The sequence below is a fragment of the Uranotaenia lowii genome, chromosome 1 (assembly GCF_029784155.1).
Source record: "Uranotaenia lowii strain MFRU-FL chromosome 1, ASM2978415v1, whole genome shotgun sequence".
NCBI classification, from domain to species: domain Eukaryota; kingdom Metazoa; phylum Arthropoda; class Insecta; order Diptera; family Culicidae; genus Uranotaenia; species Uranotaenia lowii.
The window spans coordinates 200,181,205-200,201,323 of NC_073691.1; the positions used below are offsets into that span (position 1 = coordinate 200,181,205).

Genomic DNA, 20,119 nt, shown 5'->3' on the forward strand with positions numbered 1-20,119 from the left:
TTGAACCAAAACAGCTTAATTTTGAGTTTGAAAAAAGACCCAACCTGACTTTGTGGCGCACGACATCACCATTTCCATCGAGCTACTTCTTGAAAAGCCATTTAGATCTAACAGCTTTGCAGTTCGCAGGAAGTTCGACCAAATTCCACGTGCCATTCTCGATGAGCGATCGATACTCATCATCTATTGCTTCCTGCCAATGCCTAGCGTCGGACGATTTCAGGACTTGGGAGCGAGTACGAGTATTACCACCCAAGGTTGCCGAAATCACAGAAAAATCTGTATTTTCACAAAATTTTTAAAATTTTCACAGAACTCACAGATTTTCTAAATTTTGTACAGATTTCCAAAATTATAATTTTTTTTGTCATTTTCGACTTTTTATTTCTTACTATGATTCATTTAAAATATGAAAACAAGGTAATGTAAATTGATTTTTTCCAATTAAAACTGTAAGAAATTTACAATTTTGTTGATGTTTGACGTGATTTCCCTATGAACTTCATAGAAAAAGCGTCACAGAAAACCGTCACAGAATTTTAGGTTCAAATCACAGAATTCGAGAATTTTTTTGTCAAAAACACAGATTTTTTTTCGGCAACCTTGATTACCACCACGGATACATTTGGAGGCCAGTCCCTGATGGGGATTCTCATTCCCTCCTTCAGGACCTCGATTGTCGCTTTATTCGTCTGCGCCGTCATACTTTGAAGAATGGAAACCTTCATCAGCACTAACGTTCACAACGCATTCACCTTCAGGAACCGATACCATTTCGACCACAGCTGGAAAACTGCAGCTGATCATCCTGAACTGTTTGCTCGAAGTCCAGCGGGTTCACAGTTTCGCCTAAACCAGCTCGAATCTTCGCCAAAATGTTCGTTTCCATTCGTCGATAAAACGGTACACCATGCTTTCGGCTTCCTATCTTTATATGGACAATCCCTTGAAAGATGGTTAGGCGATTTGCGTATTCCAAAATGGACCTCGTTTAACATCCGATGGTTGCCTTTCTTGGTGTTGCTTCGGTGGTGGTTTTGAAAATTGTTTCCTCCCTGAATACGCTGTTCTTGATGATGGCTCAAATGCTCTAACTTCCTGCAGTAGATTTGTCTTGATGACATTGTCGTTGATTGCTGCTTCGAAATTTTTGAGTTTTATCACCTTGGAGGATTCCGGTAATCCTGCCAACAGAAGAGATCCGACCCACTCTTCGCTTATGTCAAAACCGACTCCACGTAGTTGATGTGCTGTAGTTACTATGGTGTTGATATGCGCTCGTTGCTAGGTATTAAACCTCGGAATCTACTGGTCAAGCAATCTAACGTGTTTTAGCTGGCGCTTCCGGAAGTTTCCGCTGGGGTAAGTTCAAATTTCGGACCGTGATAGGAAAAGTGTTTTCTATAAAAGAACTTCTCGATTTATTTGTGCAAGCAAAAAACACGTGTAAATTTTCCTCTGTCTGACATGCTAATGAAAATTGTATTCAAATCTGCTACTGCCTGCTATGATCTTAATCTCCTTGTACGCAAAACTAGGAACGTTATAATAAATTTTCGCAGCAAGCCTACTTTTCGTGTCAGTCCGGAATCCTCAAACGCTGCTCCCAATTTCGACTACGTTTCTGCGCAGTCCTAGCTTCCCTCACATGGACAAATCCTTCAGTTCGGGAAAAGTCTGGACTGCGAATTGCCACGTGGACTAATTTTCACGAATAATAACATTTTCGAAATATACCTTTTCCTTAAAGCTGTTGATCTTCGTCTATAATCTTTTTATTTTCATATTTCCCTATCTATTTCCTGTTCTCTTCAAAATGTGATGATCTTAAGCAAACCATTTTAAACATACGAAACGAGTTTTGCTACTTAAAGTCTCAAGGTATGAGCCGTTTCAAATAAAGAAATTACAAGAGAAAAAATTGGCAACCTTGCCATCAGCGACAATGAAAAATTCATCAAACATCTCGGCAATCGGCAGCTCTTTCTTTTGTTTGGTTCCGACACTTGGAAGATGTTTGATAGATGTCTAGTCAGCATAAGGAAGATGCAAAATAATTCCTAACTCCTAATTCCTAATTTTTAGAAGTTATGAAGATTTGTTAGAAGTTAGAACTGACGTTTTTTTACTATTGTTCAGTTTCCTTTGATACCACAATGTCATTTTTATACTAAAACTTTAGTTCGGGTCTGTAAGCGGATCGAAGCAACCTTGCTCTTGACCGGACGTGTTTTTCAGTCGCGCGTTCGTTTTCCTGAATTTGTTCCCGGTTTTGGAAAAAAAAATCTCATGCCTGTAGGTACGATTTTTATTTGAAAACCTGAAGATATAATTATTCTTATTTCTCGCTACTATTCCGAGAAGAGGTCAGGGAATAATGTGTGCCTTAAGTATATGTGCTGAAGTTATCATAAAGACAAGATAAATCAGGAGTGGATTTCCATTGGAGAAGAAACAAATATGGCAATTGGCAAATTCGCTCATTAAGTGCTGATGGGAGACTCCTAAAGAAATGTACTCAGTTTGGAAAAAGTGTAAAATTAAAATATGTATATTTTGTGGCATGGATGGTGAAGAAATTAGAAAATCCAGCAATTCGAAGGAAACTCAATGGTACCGAAACACGAAAGCCAAGCTGGGAGAATTGGGAGAACAAGCGGAAATTTGGATCAATGATCGGGAATTAAACGATTTTAAGTGTCCCGAAAGATTTTCACAATGGATGAAAAGCGAAGTGTTTCCATTTAGTAAATATTTATTATCATTTTGAAAATAAATTAGATGGCATGAAGTTATCAATATGCGTATTGGTTCAGAAGCTGAAGAGCTTGTTTGGGGTTTTCACCCTATCTCATTAGTTTTTTTTTCAATTATTTTTCGACTGCTGCGATTGAATTTCAATCTTTCGAAAAGTTTAAAAGAAATTTTAGCATTAGTTTGGGGTTTTACCTAAAAATAAAATAAAAACATGTGTCCATAGGATAACATTTAATACAACGTAAGAACTCCCATCATGGAAACGTATGGTACTGTTGTCCACGTTTCTTCATCCCTGTGTCAGTTGTCTCTGCGTCCAATACTGCACAGTGAGCCCGGCTTAGTTAAGATGAGTGATAAATGTACTTTTACTACTCACCGGGATGCTAAGCTGAAAAGATCTGGCTGAGTATGATATCATAAGCATAAGCAAGCATAAAACTTGAGTTCGGGTCTGTAAATTCTGTCAACTTTCTTAGTCTAGCCAGGAAAAAAAATTCTCGCTCATAGAGGTTTTTCATTCTAACTTATATAGGTTTTGTGTCATAAAACTCATAAGACCTGGCGATTTTACTCACTTAACCTTTCTAGCTCATCCAGATTAAACATATAGGAGTGAGTTTCCATTTCTTTTGAAAAAATCGATTAAGAAATTTATGATTCGACGAAGTTAAGCTCCCTATATTTATGATACTGAAAAATGAACGTTCAGCAGATGGTCTTCGTTAAATCGCTGGAGACGTGCCATAAATCTGAATGCCCAAAACCATCAAGCTTACATGATCGCTCAGATTGGTTTAATCATTCGCACGTGCAGATGTGTGGTCCACAGATGCTTCCTTGTTTTCATTTAAATTCAATCACAATTTAGTTACGACGGAAGATTGCAGCTGCTGCTGTCTGTCTGTAACTAGGAAACCACAACTGAGCATGAGATAATCTGAACCCCGAATCCAAACGTACATCTTTGAACAAAATCATCGCACATAGCTATTTTTTTTTTGTTTTATTCCAACATTGCCAAACGTGACCACTGAGTCCGATTTGATTAGCTCGATCAGCTGTCATCCCCTCATGCGATGGCACATTTTCGATCCGACGACAACAAGACACACGTTTAAAAACCTGGCGACATCAAATCGAAACAATCTTCTTCTCTCTCTCTCGCTCCGTTTATTATGAAAACATCACGCAACGGTGTCTTCCCGCCAGACATCACAGTGACATAAATAGTGTAATGGAGCTCATCATCAATCTTCAATCCAACACCGAAAAGGTATCGGTCGACGGAGACAGAACTAGATACAGGTGGAAAACAGAGGAAAATAATCAACTGGCCAACCCGTACCTACTTACAGGTGATCGAGTCAATAACTCTTGTTGTTATACAACAGATTCACCGATTTGCCGAGGTGCTCTTGTTTACTAGCATTTTGTTTTGTAGCTGTCTTTCGATCAGATTCGGTCACATTTATTTGTTAGTTTACCCAGATGGAGAGAACGACCGACGGAAGGCACGACGACAATGTTCGATCAGACCAGAAACTCGATTGGTGGAGAAAAAGTAATAAAAAATGATGACTATTTAATAGCTGACTTACTCTTTGCAAGGTGGAGATTTTTTGCGTGGCAAATGTACGGTAAAGTAGCATTTGAACTAATTTTCGTTAGCTGAAGCCATCGCTATAGAGAAATTGGGTCGATTTTACTCGTGATCATTTATTCCAACATAAGATCATGTTGTAGAAGTTTGGCTCCTGTAGAGAAAATCCTCAAAATTTTGGTGCCAAAATTTAAAAAAAAATGGGGGGCTTATATGGACCAGATAAACTGAATTTACAAAATATATAAGTCGAAATTTGGCTTCCTGGCAGACCAAGTAACAATTCAAGTCCCCATTTGGTTTCAAGGTACACCGAATTTTAAGCATCATGTTTGTAAATAAGTACACTATGTATCTACTGATAAAACGTTTTTAAGATTAGAAATTTAGCAAATCAAATCTGTCAACCATGCCGTCAAGAATAATCTGCCAGTGAATCCTGGACAGATGATTCACGGAATATTTAAACCGCTTGTTCACTAAGCTGCCCTGTGAGCTGGTTGATAGTAACGTTAATTTGTTTGTATGTAAACAATTACTCAACAGAAAAAAAACAAATTCGTCATTTTGTCACTTTTGCCAATTTTTGTAATTTTTGAAATTTTTGTCTTTTATGTCTTTTTTATAATTTTTGTAATTAAAGAAAATTTTATTATTTTTATCATTTTTGTATTTTTGGCATTTTTGTCAAAAATTACAAAAATAAACAAAATATGTATTACAAAACATTTTTTCGTCATTTTTGTAATTTTTATAATTTTTGTAATTATTGTGATTCTTGTAATTTTTGTAATTTTTGTCATTTTTGTCATAATTGTAATTTTTTGTAATTTTTTGTCATTTTTGTAATTTTTGTAATTTTTGTAATTTTTGTCATTTTTGTCATTTTTGTCATTGCTGTCATTGCTGTCATTTTTGTCATTTTTGCCATTTTTGCCATTTTTGTCATTTTTGTCATTTTTGTCATTTTTGTCATTTTTGTCATTTTTGTCATTTTTGTCATTTTTGTAATTTTTGTCATTTTTGTCATTTTTGTCATTTTTGTCATTTTTGTCATTTTTGTCATTTTTGTCATTTTTGTCATTTTTGTCATTTTTGTCATTTTGGACATTTTTGTCATTTTTGTCATTTTTGTCATTTTTGTCATTTTTGTCATTTTTGTCATTTTTGTCATTTTTGTCATTTTTGTCATTTTTGTCATTTTTGTCATTTTTGTCATTTTTGTCATTTTTGTCATTTTTGTCATTTTTGTCATTTTTGTCATTTTTGTCATTTTTGTCATTTTTGTCATTTTTGTCATTTTTGTCATTTTTGTCATTTTTGTCATTTTTGTCATTTTTGTCATTTTTGTCAGTTTTGTAATTTTTGTCATTTTTGTCATTTTTGTCAGTTTTGTAATTTTTGTCATTGTTGCAATTTTTGTATTTTTTGTATTTTTTGTAATTTATGTAATTTTTGTCATTTTTGTTATTTTTGTTTTTTTGTTTTGTAATTTTTTTAAATTTTGTAAATTTTGTAAATTTGTAAATTTTATAAATTTTGTAAATTTTGTAAATTTTATAAATTTTGTAAATTTTGTAAATTTTGTAAATTTTGTAAATTTTGAAAGTTTTGTGAGTTTTGTAAATTTGGTAAATTTTGTAAGATTTGTAAATTTTGTAAATTTTATAAATTTTATAATTTCTAAATCTTGTAAATTTTGTAAATTTTGTAAATTTTGTAAATTTTGTAAATTTTGCAAATTTTGTAAATTTTGTGTATTTTGTAAATGTTGTAAATTTTGTAAATTTTGTAAATTTTGTAAATTTTGTAAATTTTGTAAATTTTGTAGATTTTGTAAATTTTGTAAATTTTGTAAATTTTGTAAATTTTGTAAATTTTGTAAATTTTGTAAATTTTGTAAATTGTGTAAATTTTGTAAATTTTGTAAATTTTGTAAATTTTGTAAATTTTGTAAATTTTGTAAATTTTGTAAATTTTGTAAATTTTGTAAATTTTGTAAATTTGTAAATTTTGTAAATTTTGTAAATTTTGTAAATTTTGTAAATTTTGTAAATTTTGTAAATTTTGTAAATTTTGTAAATTTTGTAAATTTTGTAAACTTTGTAAATTTTGTAAATTTTGTAAATTTTGTAAATTTTGTAAATTTTGTAAATTTTGTAAATTTTGTAAATTTTGTAAATTTTGTAAATTTTGTAAATTTTGTAAATTTTGTAAATTTTGTAAATTTTGTAAATTTTGTAAATTTTGTAAATTTTGTAAATTTTGTAAATTTTGTAAATTTTGTAAATTTTGTAATTATTGTAATGATTGTCATTTTTTTTTTAAATTTTTGTGATTTTGTCATTTTTGTCATTTTGTCATTTTTGTAATTTGTGTCTTTTTTATAATTTTTGTAATTTTTGTAATTTTTTAATACCAAAATAATATACAATCTTTCAACTGGATTGGCAACTGGATACAACTGGCAACACCACGCATATTCTATTGACTGTCAAACATGATTCTAGGGTCTAAATCGGCTATTTGGACCAGGACTACAGTTGCTCTTATTGTCCCTTCCAAGTCCCAGGATGGTCGATACTCGGACAATTTTTTTTCGAAATAACACAAGTTTCAAAGTTATGTGCATTCTTAAGTCGTTTGGTTTAAAAAATTCGTTAAACCAGATTTCATGTCTAACTCTGACTAACTCTAAGTTTATAACATGTTAACATATTTTCTTTTGTAAATAACTCTGACCCTGGAGATAGCTTCCAGATTAGATAGAGTTCGTCGAGGTTCTCAGACAGTCTCGTTCAGATGAACAGGAAGGAACTGTAAATTCATTTGTGCTGTAAATGAGCTTCGAAGAATTATGTTAATCATGGCTCCTATCGGTTTGAAATGGTGGCCATCCCAGATCCGGAAGGGTCAAATGCTGACAGATGAATGCAGTTTTCTCAGTAGCTCAATCGCTCGGACACACACACAATGCAGAACATCTGTCATAATCGTTCGGAACAATCTCACTTTCAGGAGGAGTGGGAGCACGATAAAAAAACTTTCCTTCACTCGGCTCAAATCAAATCAACTGCCATCGATCACGCAATTTATAGCTAATTCATTTATAGGTAGTCGAGGTAGGCCGAGCGATTTTTTGTATTGAAAACAAAAGTGCTCACGGTTGTAAAAATAACACACATCTAATTGAAACCTCCCGCCGCACCGCGCCGGGCCAATAAATGGAGGGATGAGTTTATTTTTCATCGAATCGATTAGAGTTTTGTATGGCTTTCGGCGCGATTGCCTCGACAATGACGACCGTAATCCGTCGGGTTGCATAGAAAGATAAAAAGTGTTACTAAACTCGAACTTTCTACTGTTATAAATCGTTCAACAGGTTGAAAATCCACACGCGTAATATGTAAGCTTCATTCAACCTTCAATTGAACAGCTTTAAATCTGTTTCCGTTTCTTATCAGTTACGTTTTATCCGTTGGGTGGCCCTGTGTTCGTATTCACCGCATTAAGACGCGCTTCCAGTTCTACGTGTCGTCAGTTGTGTTTTATCTATATTATTATATTGTTTATGTATATTAAGTATGCAGAACTTGCCGACACTTGTTCTTTGTTAGAGTATATTTTTCAATCAACATTGGGAATGCACTGAAACAGAAAACAATGAAAAAGCGACTGCCTTGTGCTATAGTCTTGTCATTGCATTTCCTCATAGGATGTTTTGACCTTTTCTGACGTGGGTACCTACTACTTCATTTATTGGATGTCATTGAAATTTAATTCATTTTAAACAGAAAAGGTGATTAAGTGATAAGAAATATGACGTGTTTTTATTCAACTTTTCTCTATAGGGGGATCGTCGTTAAGCACTTTCGCCAATCGTTCAGTGAACGTCGAACGATGACAAATCAACATGCCAATCCCAGTCAAATGTGACTAATGCTACGGTATGAATCACTAAAATGACTTATGTTGAAATCAAACACATGTAGAGCAGCATTCCTCACATGTGTTTGACCAGCTTAATCGATTTAAAAGATAACACCGGCCAACAGATGTTTGGGACACATTTGGCACTAGGTCTATATTAAGGTTGCCAGATTGCCCGGTTCTATCCAGGATTGCCTGGGTATTTAATACAAAATTTAGGAACAGTCCGACCCGGCCCGGTTGCCCGGATTTCATTGAAAAATGCCTAGATTTTGCCCGGATTTATTCACTTTAATTTAGGACGTTTCGGCTTCGCAGTCAGTTGAAATATTGTTAAAAACAGCACAGTTATCAAGAAGTGATCGCTAGGAGACAGACATTTTTAAATAAACACAAAAAGTGGTTAGATTATATTGATCCAGTGTTTAAATTAATTATTATTAATTCTGGTTCGGAAAAATCCAACATCAACCCAGCCATTGAAAATCTAACAGACACAAACAGTACACACTCTATTTTCCCTGATGATGGCCACGATCATGGCGGAAACGTTGGACATTGAGTAAATGTGCTGTTTTTAATAATATTTTAATAATAATATTTCAACTGACTGAGAAGCCGAAACGTCCTAAATTTTTTACATTCATCAGTCGCAAATCCACCAAATTTATTCACTTTATTTGACAAATTAAAAAAAAAACAACACCAAACGCCTCCAAAACGAAATGTTTTGAGCAAGTTTAAAAAAAAATAATTATGAAAGGTTTTTGGAAGCCTAAAATACGATTTAAAATCTGTCGAGTATTGAAGGGAAAAAAATTTTTTTTTCAATTTTTTCTCTTGATTTTTTGTTGAGGAATTTTCAAGTTTTTAGAAAATTTGCCCGGATTTTTGGTCGCCACTTTTGAAATCAAGTGCCCGGATTTAGTCAGGTTTTTATATAAAATTGCCCGGTTTATCCGGCCCGGATACGTGCTGAAAAAATTCTGGCAACCTTACTAAGATTGCCAGATTGCCCGGTTTGATCTGGGTTTGCCCGGATATTTACTAAAATTTTTGGAAACATTACTGGATATTTAATAAAACATTTGGAATTATTTGACAAATCAAACAAAAAAATAAATAATTGTGTTGTAAACATTTGTTTTTATACCTCGAAAACGAAATTTTTTAATCAAATTTTATAAAAAATAATCATGAAAGTTTTTTGGAAGCCTTAAATACGATTTAAAATCTGTCGATGAATTTTGATAGGAAAATGTTTTTTTTTTCAATTTTTTTTTCTGATTTTTGCCCGGATATTGCCCGAATTTTCGGTCGTCAATTTTGAAATCAAGTGCCCGGATTTGGCCAGATTTTTACATAAAATTACCCGGATTTGTCCGGCCCAGCAGATACGTGCGGAAAAAATCCTGGCAACCTTATTTTATAACTATAACTTCATGAGAATCATGAAATTTTGATTGAAAAAATGGCTTTTCTGTTCAACTACATTCATTTCTAATCGAAAGTGGTAATTTTTTTTTCAAGAGATTTATAGGGTCACCAATTTGAGTACTGTATCATAGAATTTCAACATTATGAGGACCAAATGTGAAGTATATCGGTTTTGCTTTACGTCATGGGTGGCCAAACCGTGACCCGCGGGCCACATTTGGCCCGCCAATTTGGAATTTGGAACGCCAACTTGTGGCCCGTGGAGTTTTGAATAACTTCAATGGTATTGTAAAATGTCCCAAATTAAATAAATCAATCAATCAATCAATGTTATTGAAGGCGAACTTATTCTTAAAAACCGAGCAGGATCATAATATTTTAAAAATATTCATAAAAAAAATCCTACTTCAGAGTTTGAAGCATATAATAATTCGTTATTTCAGAGGTAGTGAAAAGAAGCTTCATTGAACTTAAAAATTCGCACAAACTCTTCAGAGTTTGATTTTTTTCAACAGCTTGAAACAAAAGCCAGAAATCTTCCAAAGGTTGATAAATGCGCTGAGTTAACATCAGACAATATATTGGAATTTTAAAACAGGTTTCAAGATTTTTTAAAGCTTCGTGTGTTTTTTATCCGTTAATGTTACGTATTGCCAGGATCATTACAAATGAAACACTGTGAAATGTGATGTGATCACTCGGCACATTGAAACTTTGTAAAAGTAAAAGGCCTTTAATAAAATAGATTTAAAAAAAATGTGATGTGATAGAAAAAAAGTCATCAGGTTGATCTGGAAGAGTTTCAAAAGATATATTTTAACAAACAGAAGTATCCTGCGTTTTATAAATCAAGTTAGTAGATGATTTTGCTATTTGAAAACCCCTTCAGTTAGGTTGACTGATTTTTCCTGTTTGTCACCGGGCTGGTAAATTTGGGCTAGCCGGATAAATTTCCCAGACCAAGAAAACCGAGAATTATTCAACAAAAATCAATTAGAAAAAAAAAATCTGAAAATTTTGATCATCCAAACATAAAAGCTGATTCGAAATTGTTTTTAGACTTTCGGAAACCACTCTCGATTATGTTCATAAAAATTGCTAAAAAATTTCAAAATAGAGATGTTAAGAATTTTTTAATCGAATGAAGCATTTCAAATATTCAACAAGAACTACTGATGAAATACTGATTAAGACTTGGACATCTGTAAGTGTGTAGCAGTAGCAGCAACAACAATCGATACCTACCCTATTAAAACATAACTATTTTTGAATGATAATAACAATTATGAATCAGTCAAAAAATAATTGTTGAAATTGTTTATTTATTTCAATAAAATTTAGCAAACTCTTATTTTGCAATGCTCATTGAGTGCCGTAGATATTTGAGATTGATGAAGATTAGAAAGATATTTGAGATTAGGATAAGATTAGGAAGATATTTGAGATTGATGAAGATTAGAAAATAATATGTATTTCCAAATCTGTAGAAAAACAGTGATCTTTCTAAAATACTTTTTTGCTTATGCTTATGACACATTCCACGCGCTTGTCCCGCTCACCTGTGATTTTTATACGTTAACGTATCAAAAAATCTCAAACCTGTAAATAATTTTGATGATTCAAATAAAAAAAATTGTTTGACATGTTTTTTTTAACTTTTGAAATCTTTTTTTTTTTGTTGGAAAAAGTGTAAATGTTGACAACTTTTACAAAATAATTAATTAAAATAGATATATAGATAGATTGTTTTTGAAATTTTTCTTAATACGTTTTGAAACCGAAAAACACTGCTTCATTGCGTAGAAAAAAGATTATTTTTTATATCCAATGAAACAGTCGCAAATTAGTGAATTCACGTAACAAAAAAAGGAAACTTTTTAATTTTACGAGAAAACTTTTACATTGTAATATAATAAAAACAAGGTGTTCCTTGTGAATGATGCGAGGATTATAAAACACTAAATTTATTTGGATCCAGCTGAGTTAGAACAGCGTGAATGCGTGAATTCACGTCACAAAATTTTACTTTTTAATAGTGTTGCCAATATATCAAGTTAGCTTTAAAATAGTCACAGTGTTTCGCGGGAAAAACTGTAATTATAAATTAAAATGCCATAAATACTCTCCTTGGTTTTAGTTTTCCTCAAGAAAAGTCGTTCTTGTTTCCCTACCCGAAAGTCAGAAAATGGTCTGAGGAAACAAGTACATATACTGCTCAGCTTAACTTGGCCGGGCCCATTGTGCAGTATTGGACGCAGAGAAAACTGGAACCAAGGCAGGAAGAAACGTGGACAACAGTAGGTACCATATGTTTTCATGTTCATAAAATGTTTGAAATATTCACGATGGAAGCACATTTGCTAAAATTTGATTTTTCTAAACAACTTTTTCAAAACAAAACACAAATCAGATTTTTTTTTTAATTTTCTGCATATTTTTTCTGAAATCTCACTCAAACATGGAAATAAAGTTATTGAAAACCTTGAGTCAATTTCTTTTAAACTCTAAAATTTTAAATTTTTTTTATCAAATAAGGCTGGAACAAATATCAATTTCTTCTTTTGTCACCCCCCCCCCCCCCCCCTTCGAAATTTCCAAAAACTCGAAGGGGGGAATAAATAAAGTTTGTGCAACAATATAATATGAAATTTTGTTGCATACAAGCTTCCGTGCAATTTATTCCAATTTATTTGTTTTTCGCATTATTTTTTATTGTCCCCCCCCCCCCCTCGCGATGTTCCAACTCCGAGTGACAAAAGAAGGATTTGAAATTTGTTCCGGCCTAATATTTATCAGCAATAAAAAACAAAAGTCGATTAACTCAAGAATGTGGAATCTGCATATTTGGTCCATTTTATGTTGAAATAAGACACGGCGAAATCTTTCATTGTGCGTTTTTTGCGGTTTTGAATGTGATAAAAAATCATTAAAAATCAATAAATTTAGTAATTTTCATTGATTTTAATGTGTTCACTAAATAAATCATTTTTTAGCCCAGTTTTATGGACTATTCAGTAAAAAAAAACAATGGTTTTCAAGAAGGATGTCACTGATTTTTCAATTTTCTTGAATTTCTATTTACGGCATACAATATAGGAAACTCAAAACTATTATCACTTTAATTGAATTTTTAAAACATCTGAAATTTAGCTGACATTTTGAAATTTCATTATACGAATGATGGTGACGATGGTGACGATATTTGTTTAAAAACATCATCTTTTTTGGTCATTTTGTCTTTCGGCTCAATTTGCAGGCGCCCCAAAAATAACGAATTTTTTTTCTTAAATAGATAGTGAATATTTAGACGATTCCAAAATGGTATAATTTATGAAAACCGATTCAGCAGTTTTGAAGATACAGCCAAAATAGTAATCCGGGTCTATATGACCCTGACCGGCTAATTGTCCTCTTTTTTAACCGTGAAGGAAGGTTAAATAATCATTTTTGCCCCCCAGAGGTAGGCACTATGATTAATATTTCTTCGAATATGACTAAAGGTGATAACAGGGAAAAGGATTAAACAAAAAATTGCGAATGATGAAAATGAACGTATTCCTCGATCAATTAGTCACTGTCCCTATTCACCCCACTTGAGGGATAAACAAAAAAGAAACCCGAATTACTTTTTTTTCTATGATTGAGTTTCGTTAAGGTTCACTTAATATAATTTGACAAAAATATTACGAAAATAGTCCGTGAACATTCCCGATTCGACATCATTTCGGCAAAAAGTATGCAGTACAACATTTTAAAAGTGAAAATTGTTTACCATATCCTAAAAATCCCCAACAACTACTAGCAAGCAAGGTAGTGGCAGACCGGCGAAAATTATGGACGCAAAAGGACTTCGTTCTCTTTCTCGTGCCTTCAACAACAAGGATTCATTGAGCCAACGGGATGCCGCCAAAAAGTTAATTGTTCTCACCAGTTCATTGGAAATACATTGAAATAAGTTGGGATTATGTACCGAAAAAAGATCAGAGATCCAGAATACACTGAGGATCAGATTTCGACTCTTAAATCCCAATGCCGCTAGATGATAGAAAATTATTTCGAATTTTTTTTTGTTTAGGATGACGAAAGTTACTTCCCTCTTTCGAAGATGCACATTAGACCGCTGCAAGCTTTGTATGAAAATTTCAAATTCCTAAATATTTACACCTCCCATAACTTTTTTTGGTTGTTTTTGTTGCCAGAAATAGCAATAAAAATTTTGGAAGCGATCCATACAGTCCTGAATTAACGCAACGAGTTTTAATTTTGTATGGAAATTTGTATGGCAAATCAAAAATTTTCATTTAAAAATCGCCAGAGCTGTACTGAAAGTTCCAAAAAATATAACTTTGGGCGATTCCTTGATTCTTACAGTACAACTCATGTGAACAAACCACAAACCTAACTTTTATCCCAGGAAAGATATTCGATGTTATACAAAACTTTTGTTTTCAAAATTATTTTTTTTCATTTAAGCGTTTTGACTGCTTATTTGAAAGCTGTGAAACCGTAGGATGAGAAAAAAAAATCTCAAAAAACTTCTTTGCACAGCCAGGAGATTTCTTGACTGTATAACATTTGCAAAAACATTTCATGAAATTATTAAAAGCTCTAGTAAGCAAAGTCTGATATTTTGAAATACTTTTCAATGGATTTAGATTTTTTATTTTGAAATGGTTATAACTTTCTTCATGAAATTCTTAGCTGCTTTTCATGTTAGCAAAAAATGAAGTTTAAGAATAATCAAAACCAAAAATTAAAGACCGACTTCGTTTCAAGCTAATTTGAATTTTCTGGATGATTAAATGTGCAAAAATTTCTTCTTCCATACAAATTTCCATACAAAATTGAAACGCGTTGCGCTAACTCAGGAATCAACCAAATCATCTCAAATTTTACACTGATGCTTGGTGACCCAAAAGGCATCGAAAAAACATATGGGAACAAAAAGTCATTTTTTGCAGCGGTCTAATGCACATCCCCGGAAACGATCAATACTATTCCAAGGATAGTTCTCCTACATCTCCGAACATTATACAAGTTCAAACATAAGTTTGAACAGAAAGTGATGCTGTATATCGCCATTCCCGAGAGAGGTATTTCTAAGCCATGGTTCAAGTCGTCTGGTTTGGCTATCAATCAATATGTGTTCCAGAATGAATGTTCGAAGAAAAATTTGCTTGCCGTTTCTATACAAACATCATGCAGATGGACAATCGCATTATGCCAAAAAACACAATCCTTCCCGAATATCCATTCGATTCCATTTGAACTACAATTCACAACCCGACAAACCTGCTCCAGTGCCGCCTAATCGAAGATTATTTCGGAACTTTGAGCGCAGTCGTGCACAAAAATAATGTGAGAGCTAAGAACTGCAAACAATTGATTGGTAGAATCAAGAGATCTATTCACAAAGTTGACATGAAGGCCGTACAACGCTCCTGTTCCGACATCAAACGAAAGCTTCGCCGAACAGCCGATTATGGGTCGTCTTCAACTGTTCACTATTTTTTCCACAATATGGGCAATGTAACTTTAATTCAAATAAATCAAATCTTCTACAAGTACACTTGACTTTTTTTACAACTTGAAGAAAAAATTCCAAAATTTTAGTTGCCACCCGTTACTTATTGTTGAATGTATAAAATCAATCATAAGATTATAGTTGAATCTATTATATTTATGGTTAAATGCGTTAAATCAATCATACAACTGTAGTTGAAGTTAATACATGTATAGTGGAGCGTACAAAGTCCTCCATATAATCAACTATGCACATAGTTGAAAGTTCAATATTTATAGTTGGTCGAGAATAAATCAGAAATATGATTGAATATAAGTGGATTATTGTTGAAAATACTATACTTCATTCTCCGTGTACTGTTTCATATAGATTTGGCCTCTACCCGTTTAAGGAGCTATCCGAGATAAGATTCTAAAAGAATTACTCACACTTATTTATCAGTGCAAATTTTACTTTTTGACCGTGAAAAACAACTGATTCCTTCTAATGTTATTCGATAAGTATAATATAATAAATATCTACATATAATACAGTACATACGACATAAGTATGATTCGATCAAACCGTCTTACGTAAGGATACGCCCCACTAACAAACAACTAAGGAAAAGACCATCGTTTTACTACGCTGAGTCACTACGATGAGGTTCACCCCCTAACTGAAAACCATCATCAGAAACTTTCACCCACTACCTGTGCGAGCTTGAAAAGCTCTATCGATAAGGTTTCGGCAGCTAATGGACTGTCAGTCAGCCAGAACTCTGACAAACCATATCCGGTTAACAACGGGAAGTCCCGCCCAAATCTTACTTGTTCGTAAAGATCCGGTGTGAATTGTCTCCGAAATTCTGCTATGTCGTCGTGCTTTGCCACGTCCAGGATATCCATTTTTCAAGCAGTTTTGGTGCGTTTGTTTTTTTTTCTTTTGGTTAATAAGTTTAAAACTATTTCAGGTGGGCTAAAACACAAACACCCCGGATTTTTTTCGTTTTAGGTATTGATGAACGCTTATTGAACCGAAACCTTTAGGTATTATTGGAATTCACTTTTCCCCGAGTATGGGAACACGCGACGTTGGCCACTTTTGGCACCTTACTGCGGATTGATTTTGAAGGGGACTCTCGGCAGCGTAAGGTAACAAACAACACATGAAGCGCGCTAATCGTTATCACCACTCCCGGTATGCGATTATTATTGAACGGTATATTTTAGGACGTGGACGACGTTCGGGTACCGCACTTGTACTTTCAAGCCCATTGATAGCAACTTCGTGTCTAGGTTTGCATCGGTCCTCTATATCTATACAGGCGGTCTATCAAATTGAGCGGACTAGAACGGCTGCTATCGTCAATGGAACCAATACCACACCAGGAACAGCGAGAAAAGCTTCCTCAATAAATCGAACGGCCATACGCGCTTCATCGAACGAATTAAAAAAAAAACAATCCGAAAACAATACTGAACTAAAGGTAGTGAATCGGAGAAATATAATGATGTTTTGACCGGTACGAAGGTCGAATTTGAACTGAATGCAGTTTGGCTTCCTAATCGGTCGAACCATCATCAGAGGCCTCCCGCAAACTGAGCCGTTTTTTTTCTTTTGGGTGGCAGTTCAGTCAGCAGCCACTCGGTCGGTTGGTCGATCGATGCTCTGAATGTGGCGCAATCGGTTTACTTCAATGAAAGTGGCCAACCAAAAAAAAAAAGCGAATAAAAATGAAATTTTAGGAACGAAAAACTCACTACTAATTATCGGAGGAGATCGCGTTGCACACCGTCTACTATATGACGACCTCCGGATTATGACCATAGGTGAGGTCCACTCGCGGCCTTTCGAGCGGACATATCCAGATAATGTAGGTAGCCTGCACAACAAATCATCAGCGCCGCAGTGCGACCGAATAGAGAAAAAACAACATCTTTAATTCATAAATAAATCACCACCAGGCAGCGAGGTGGAATCCGCTGAAAGTGCTTACACCAGCAGGGGGCGGAAACATTCGAGTTTGAAGAGCCAAAAATAAGAGTTTGAAAAAACAAAAAAGTTTGAAAGAGTTCGCGAAAAAACCTACCAAGAATCTTCCACACCAAGGTTTTTCACAGGGATATACATACATAGACGTAAGAAGTGAGACGAAAGACGAGAGACGTGAGAAGGGAAACTTCAGAAGTGAGACGTAAGTATTGGTACGTGAACTGTAAGACGTAAGTAGTGAGACGTGAGAAGTGATACGTGAGCAGTGGGAGCGAGAAGTGTGAAGAAGTACGTAATAGAAGTGGGATCTTAGATGTGAAAAATGAGAAGTTAGATGTGAGACGTGAGGCCGGTATCATGCCTTAATTTCAATTTATCATGCCTCATGTCTCATATCTCATATCTCAAGTCTCAGGTATCATAACCAGGGTTACAGTCCCACGCATTGGATCTCAAATCTTAGGTCTCACGCATTGGATCTCAAATCTTAGGTCTCGGGTGTCCTCATGTCACACGTCTTTTGTCTCAGGTCCCAGTTCTCATGTCTCATTTCTAAGATCCCATGTCTCACGTTTCAAGCTTCAGAGATAAGCTTCATCCAACTCAAAAAATCAGGTACAGTGTTATGTGCCAAAAAATATTTTCCCGTCTTATCCCGTCAATTTTATCCCTTAGGCTGATGTCATGCTGAAGCAACTAGCAACGCAACGTTCACACGACAAACCAGCTCTCATTTGATCTCCATGGAAATCGCGCAGACCTGTCATACTGGTCGCTTTGTATAGCGCGACCAATCTGATGCCAATGTGTTTTGTAGCGCGACTAGTAGGAAATCCAATAGGAATATTGTTTTTTCTCGATTTGAAGCAGTGATTCCGGGTTTTAAGCACAATAGTACGAAGATCTGTCCGAACTTGTGATAATAAACTAAAAAATATCTTAATCGGCGAGAAAATTTTCATGAATTCTTAGTTCCGGCAAAAAAAACAAGGAATTTTGTCGGTTCAAATTTCGGCATTCTTGCAATCCGGGTCGTGATTTGATGAGTTTTTGATGGCTCCCGAAAGAAAGGAAACGATTTAAAGCATTATCAGATGTAGAGAAGTGATAATTTGTAGGGAATTTCAAAGCGACAGGTTGCGCCAGCATGACATACCAATGCGTTGCAACGCTTCCTTATTGGAACGTTGCGTTGTGTTGCGTTGCTAGTTGCTTCAGCATGACATCAGCCTTAGACGCAGTACCTTATCGAGTTTGGCTCCTTAAAGTCTAAAGGTCAGTGAAGGTAAGAGCCGTTTCAAATAGAGACTTTGTAAAAAAAATGCCAAGAACCGTGAAAAAACCGTACAAAAAAAACGTGTAAAAATCTTTGTTTTTACTCTGAGTGAAAGAAAAAACATCCTGTGTTTTGCTTGTTGAAAAATGAATGATTGGCTACCGTCAGAGTTATCTTCTTAAATTGTAGCACATGTTTCCCTTTTTTCGATGAACCAATTGCCCACAAATATGAAACAAATTACAAAAGAAAATAATACATACATATATGTAGGTAGGATTTCTACAAAATCAAGATTATATCTCAGAATTGACTATATACCCTGCCGGCCATAAGGTTAAGACCACCCCATCGAAAACATGCAAATTTTTTTTCGGCCATATCTCAGCCATCTTTTGCTCTCATTCGAAAGATCGTGAACAACATATTTTTCGTATGCATTTGGTAAAATGTATATTTTAACTTTAAATTACTTTGACTTAGCTTAAAGTTGGAACATTTTCCAATAACTTAAAATTCAAACCCGGTTACGTCAGGGTGGAATGAGCCAAAATTCAAATTTACGGTTGCACATTGCACACGAGTCTTAATTTCATATTTATCAAAAGACATTGTTTGAATTTTGTGCAAAAAAATGCAGTGCAATCGATTCAGAACTTTTATCAAATATTTGTTATTAACCCTCATCCGTCCATGAAATTTTTACCCGTTACAGTCCCTGGAGTGTCAATTTGACATTCCTGACTAAAACCACTATAACTCTCTTGTTTCCCAACTGATTTAAAAAAAAATCAGCTGTAACACTTCAGTTTTCCGTTATTCAAAGGCTGAGAAGAAAAAAAAACCCGAAAAACATGCTTCGGAAAAAAAACTGTAGATCAGCTACATAACACTAAAAAAAAATCACGTTGTGTCCAAGAAAGCTGAAGTTAGAAGCTATACGTTGCGCATAATGATTTTTTTTTTTTTGAAATTTCTTAAATCATGGCCTCAAAAATGCAAAAAAAGTTTAGTATAAACCGTACTTTTTAATTAATCAACCGTTAAAATTGTTTAAGTCGCACCATATAAATTTTGAAAAGAAGATTGGAAAGTTACATAATTTGGCACATTTTTGAGTTTTTATATTACCAAAATACAATCACAGATTTTTTGACGAATTTTCAAAGGTATTACACTTTGCACTGGATTTCAAGTAATTCACATTTTTATTTATCATATTCGATTGAAGTATCGCAGCGTTTATGAAATTACATCACTAGAATCGGTATGGAGCCTTTCTGGTAAATATTTTAAAAAAAAATCGGGAATCTTGCGTTAATATACTCAAAATCCAGTGCAAAGTTGAATTTAAATGTTAGAATATTTGAGAAATTGCAAATTGGTAATAAGTTTAAAAACTACTATCTTTGAAAATTCGTCAATAATTTTGTGTTTCGTATTTTAAAAATCTGAAGGTGTGAAAATGTGCCAAATTACGTCAATTTTCCAATCTTTTTTTGAAAATTTATCTGGTGTGACTCAAAGAATTTTGATGGTTCATTAATGGAAAGTACGGTTTTTATATCACTCTTTGGCATTCTTCGTGGTCGTCTTAAAAATTTGGACTTGGACAAAA

The 20,119-nt window shown here is 34.1% G+C and overlaps 1 protein-coding gene across 5 annotated transcripts in view; it reads right to left on the bottom strand.

Moving 5' to 3' along the window:
- LOC129743678 (plastin-1-like) overlaps positions 1-20,119 on the bottom strand; it is a 102,779-nt gene that overhangs the window by 7,629 nt on the left and 75,031 nt on the right. Inside the window, exon 1 of one of the 5 annotated variants that reach the window (XM_055735802.1) lies at positions 16,061-16,205. The exons of the other annotated variants lie outside the window; for them this stretch is intronic. Within the exon in view, the coding sequence (XP_055591777.1) occupies positions 16,061-16,138 (78 nt within the window). The 5' untranslated portion in view covers positions 16,139-16,205. Of the gene's footprint in view, positions 1-16,060; positions 16,206-20,119 lie in introns of those variants that run through there. 5 annotated transcript variants of the gene reach the window in all.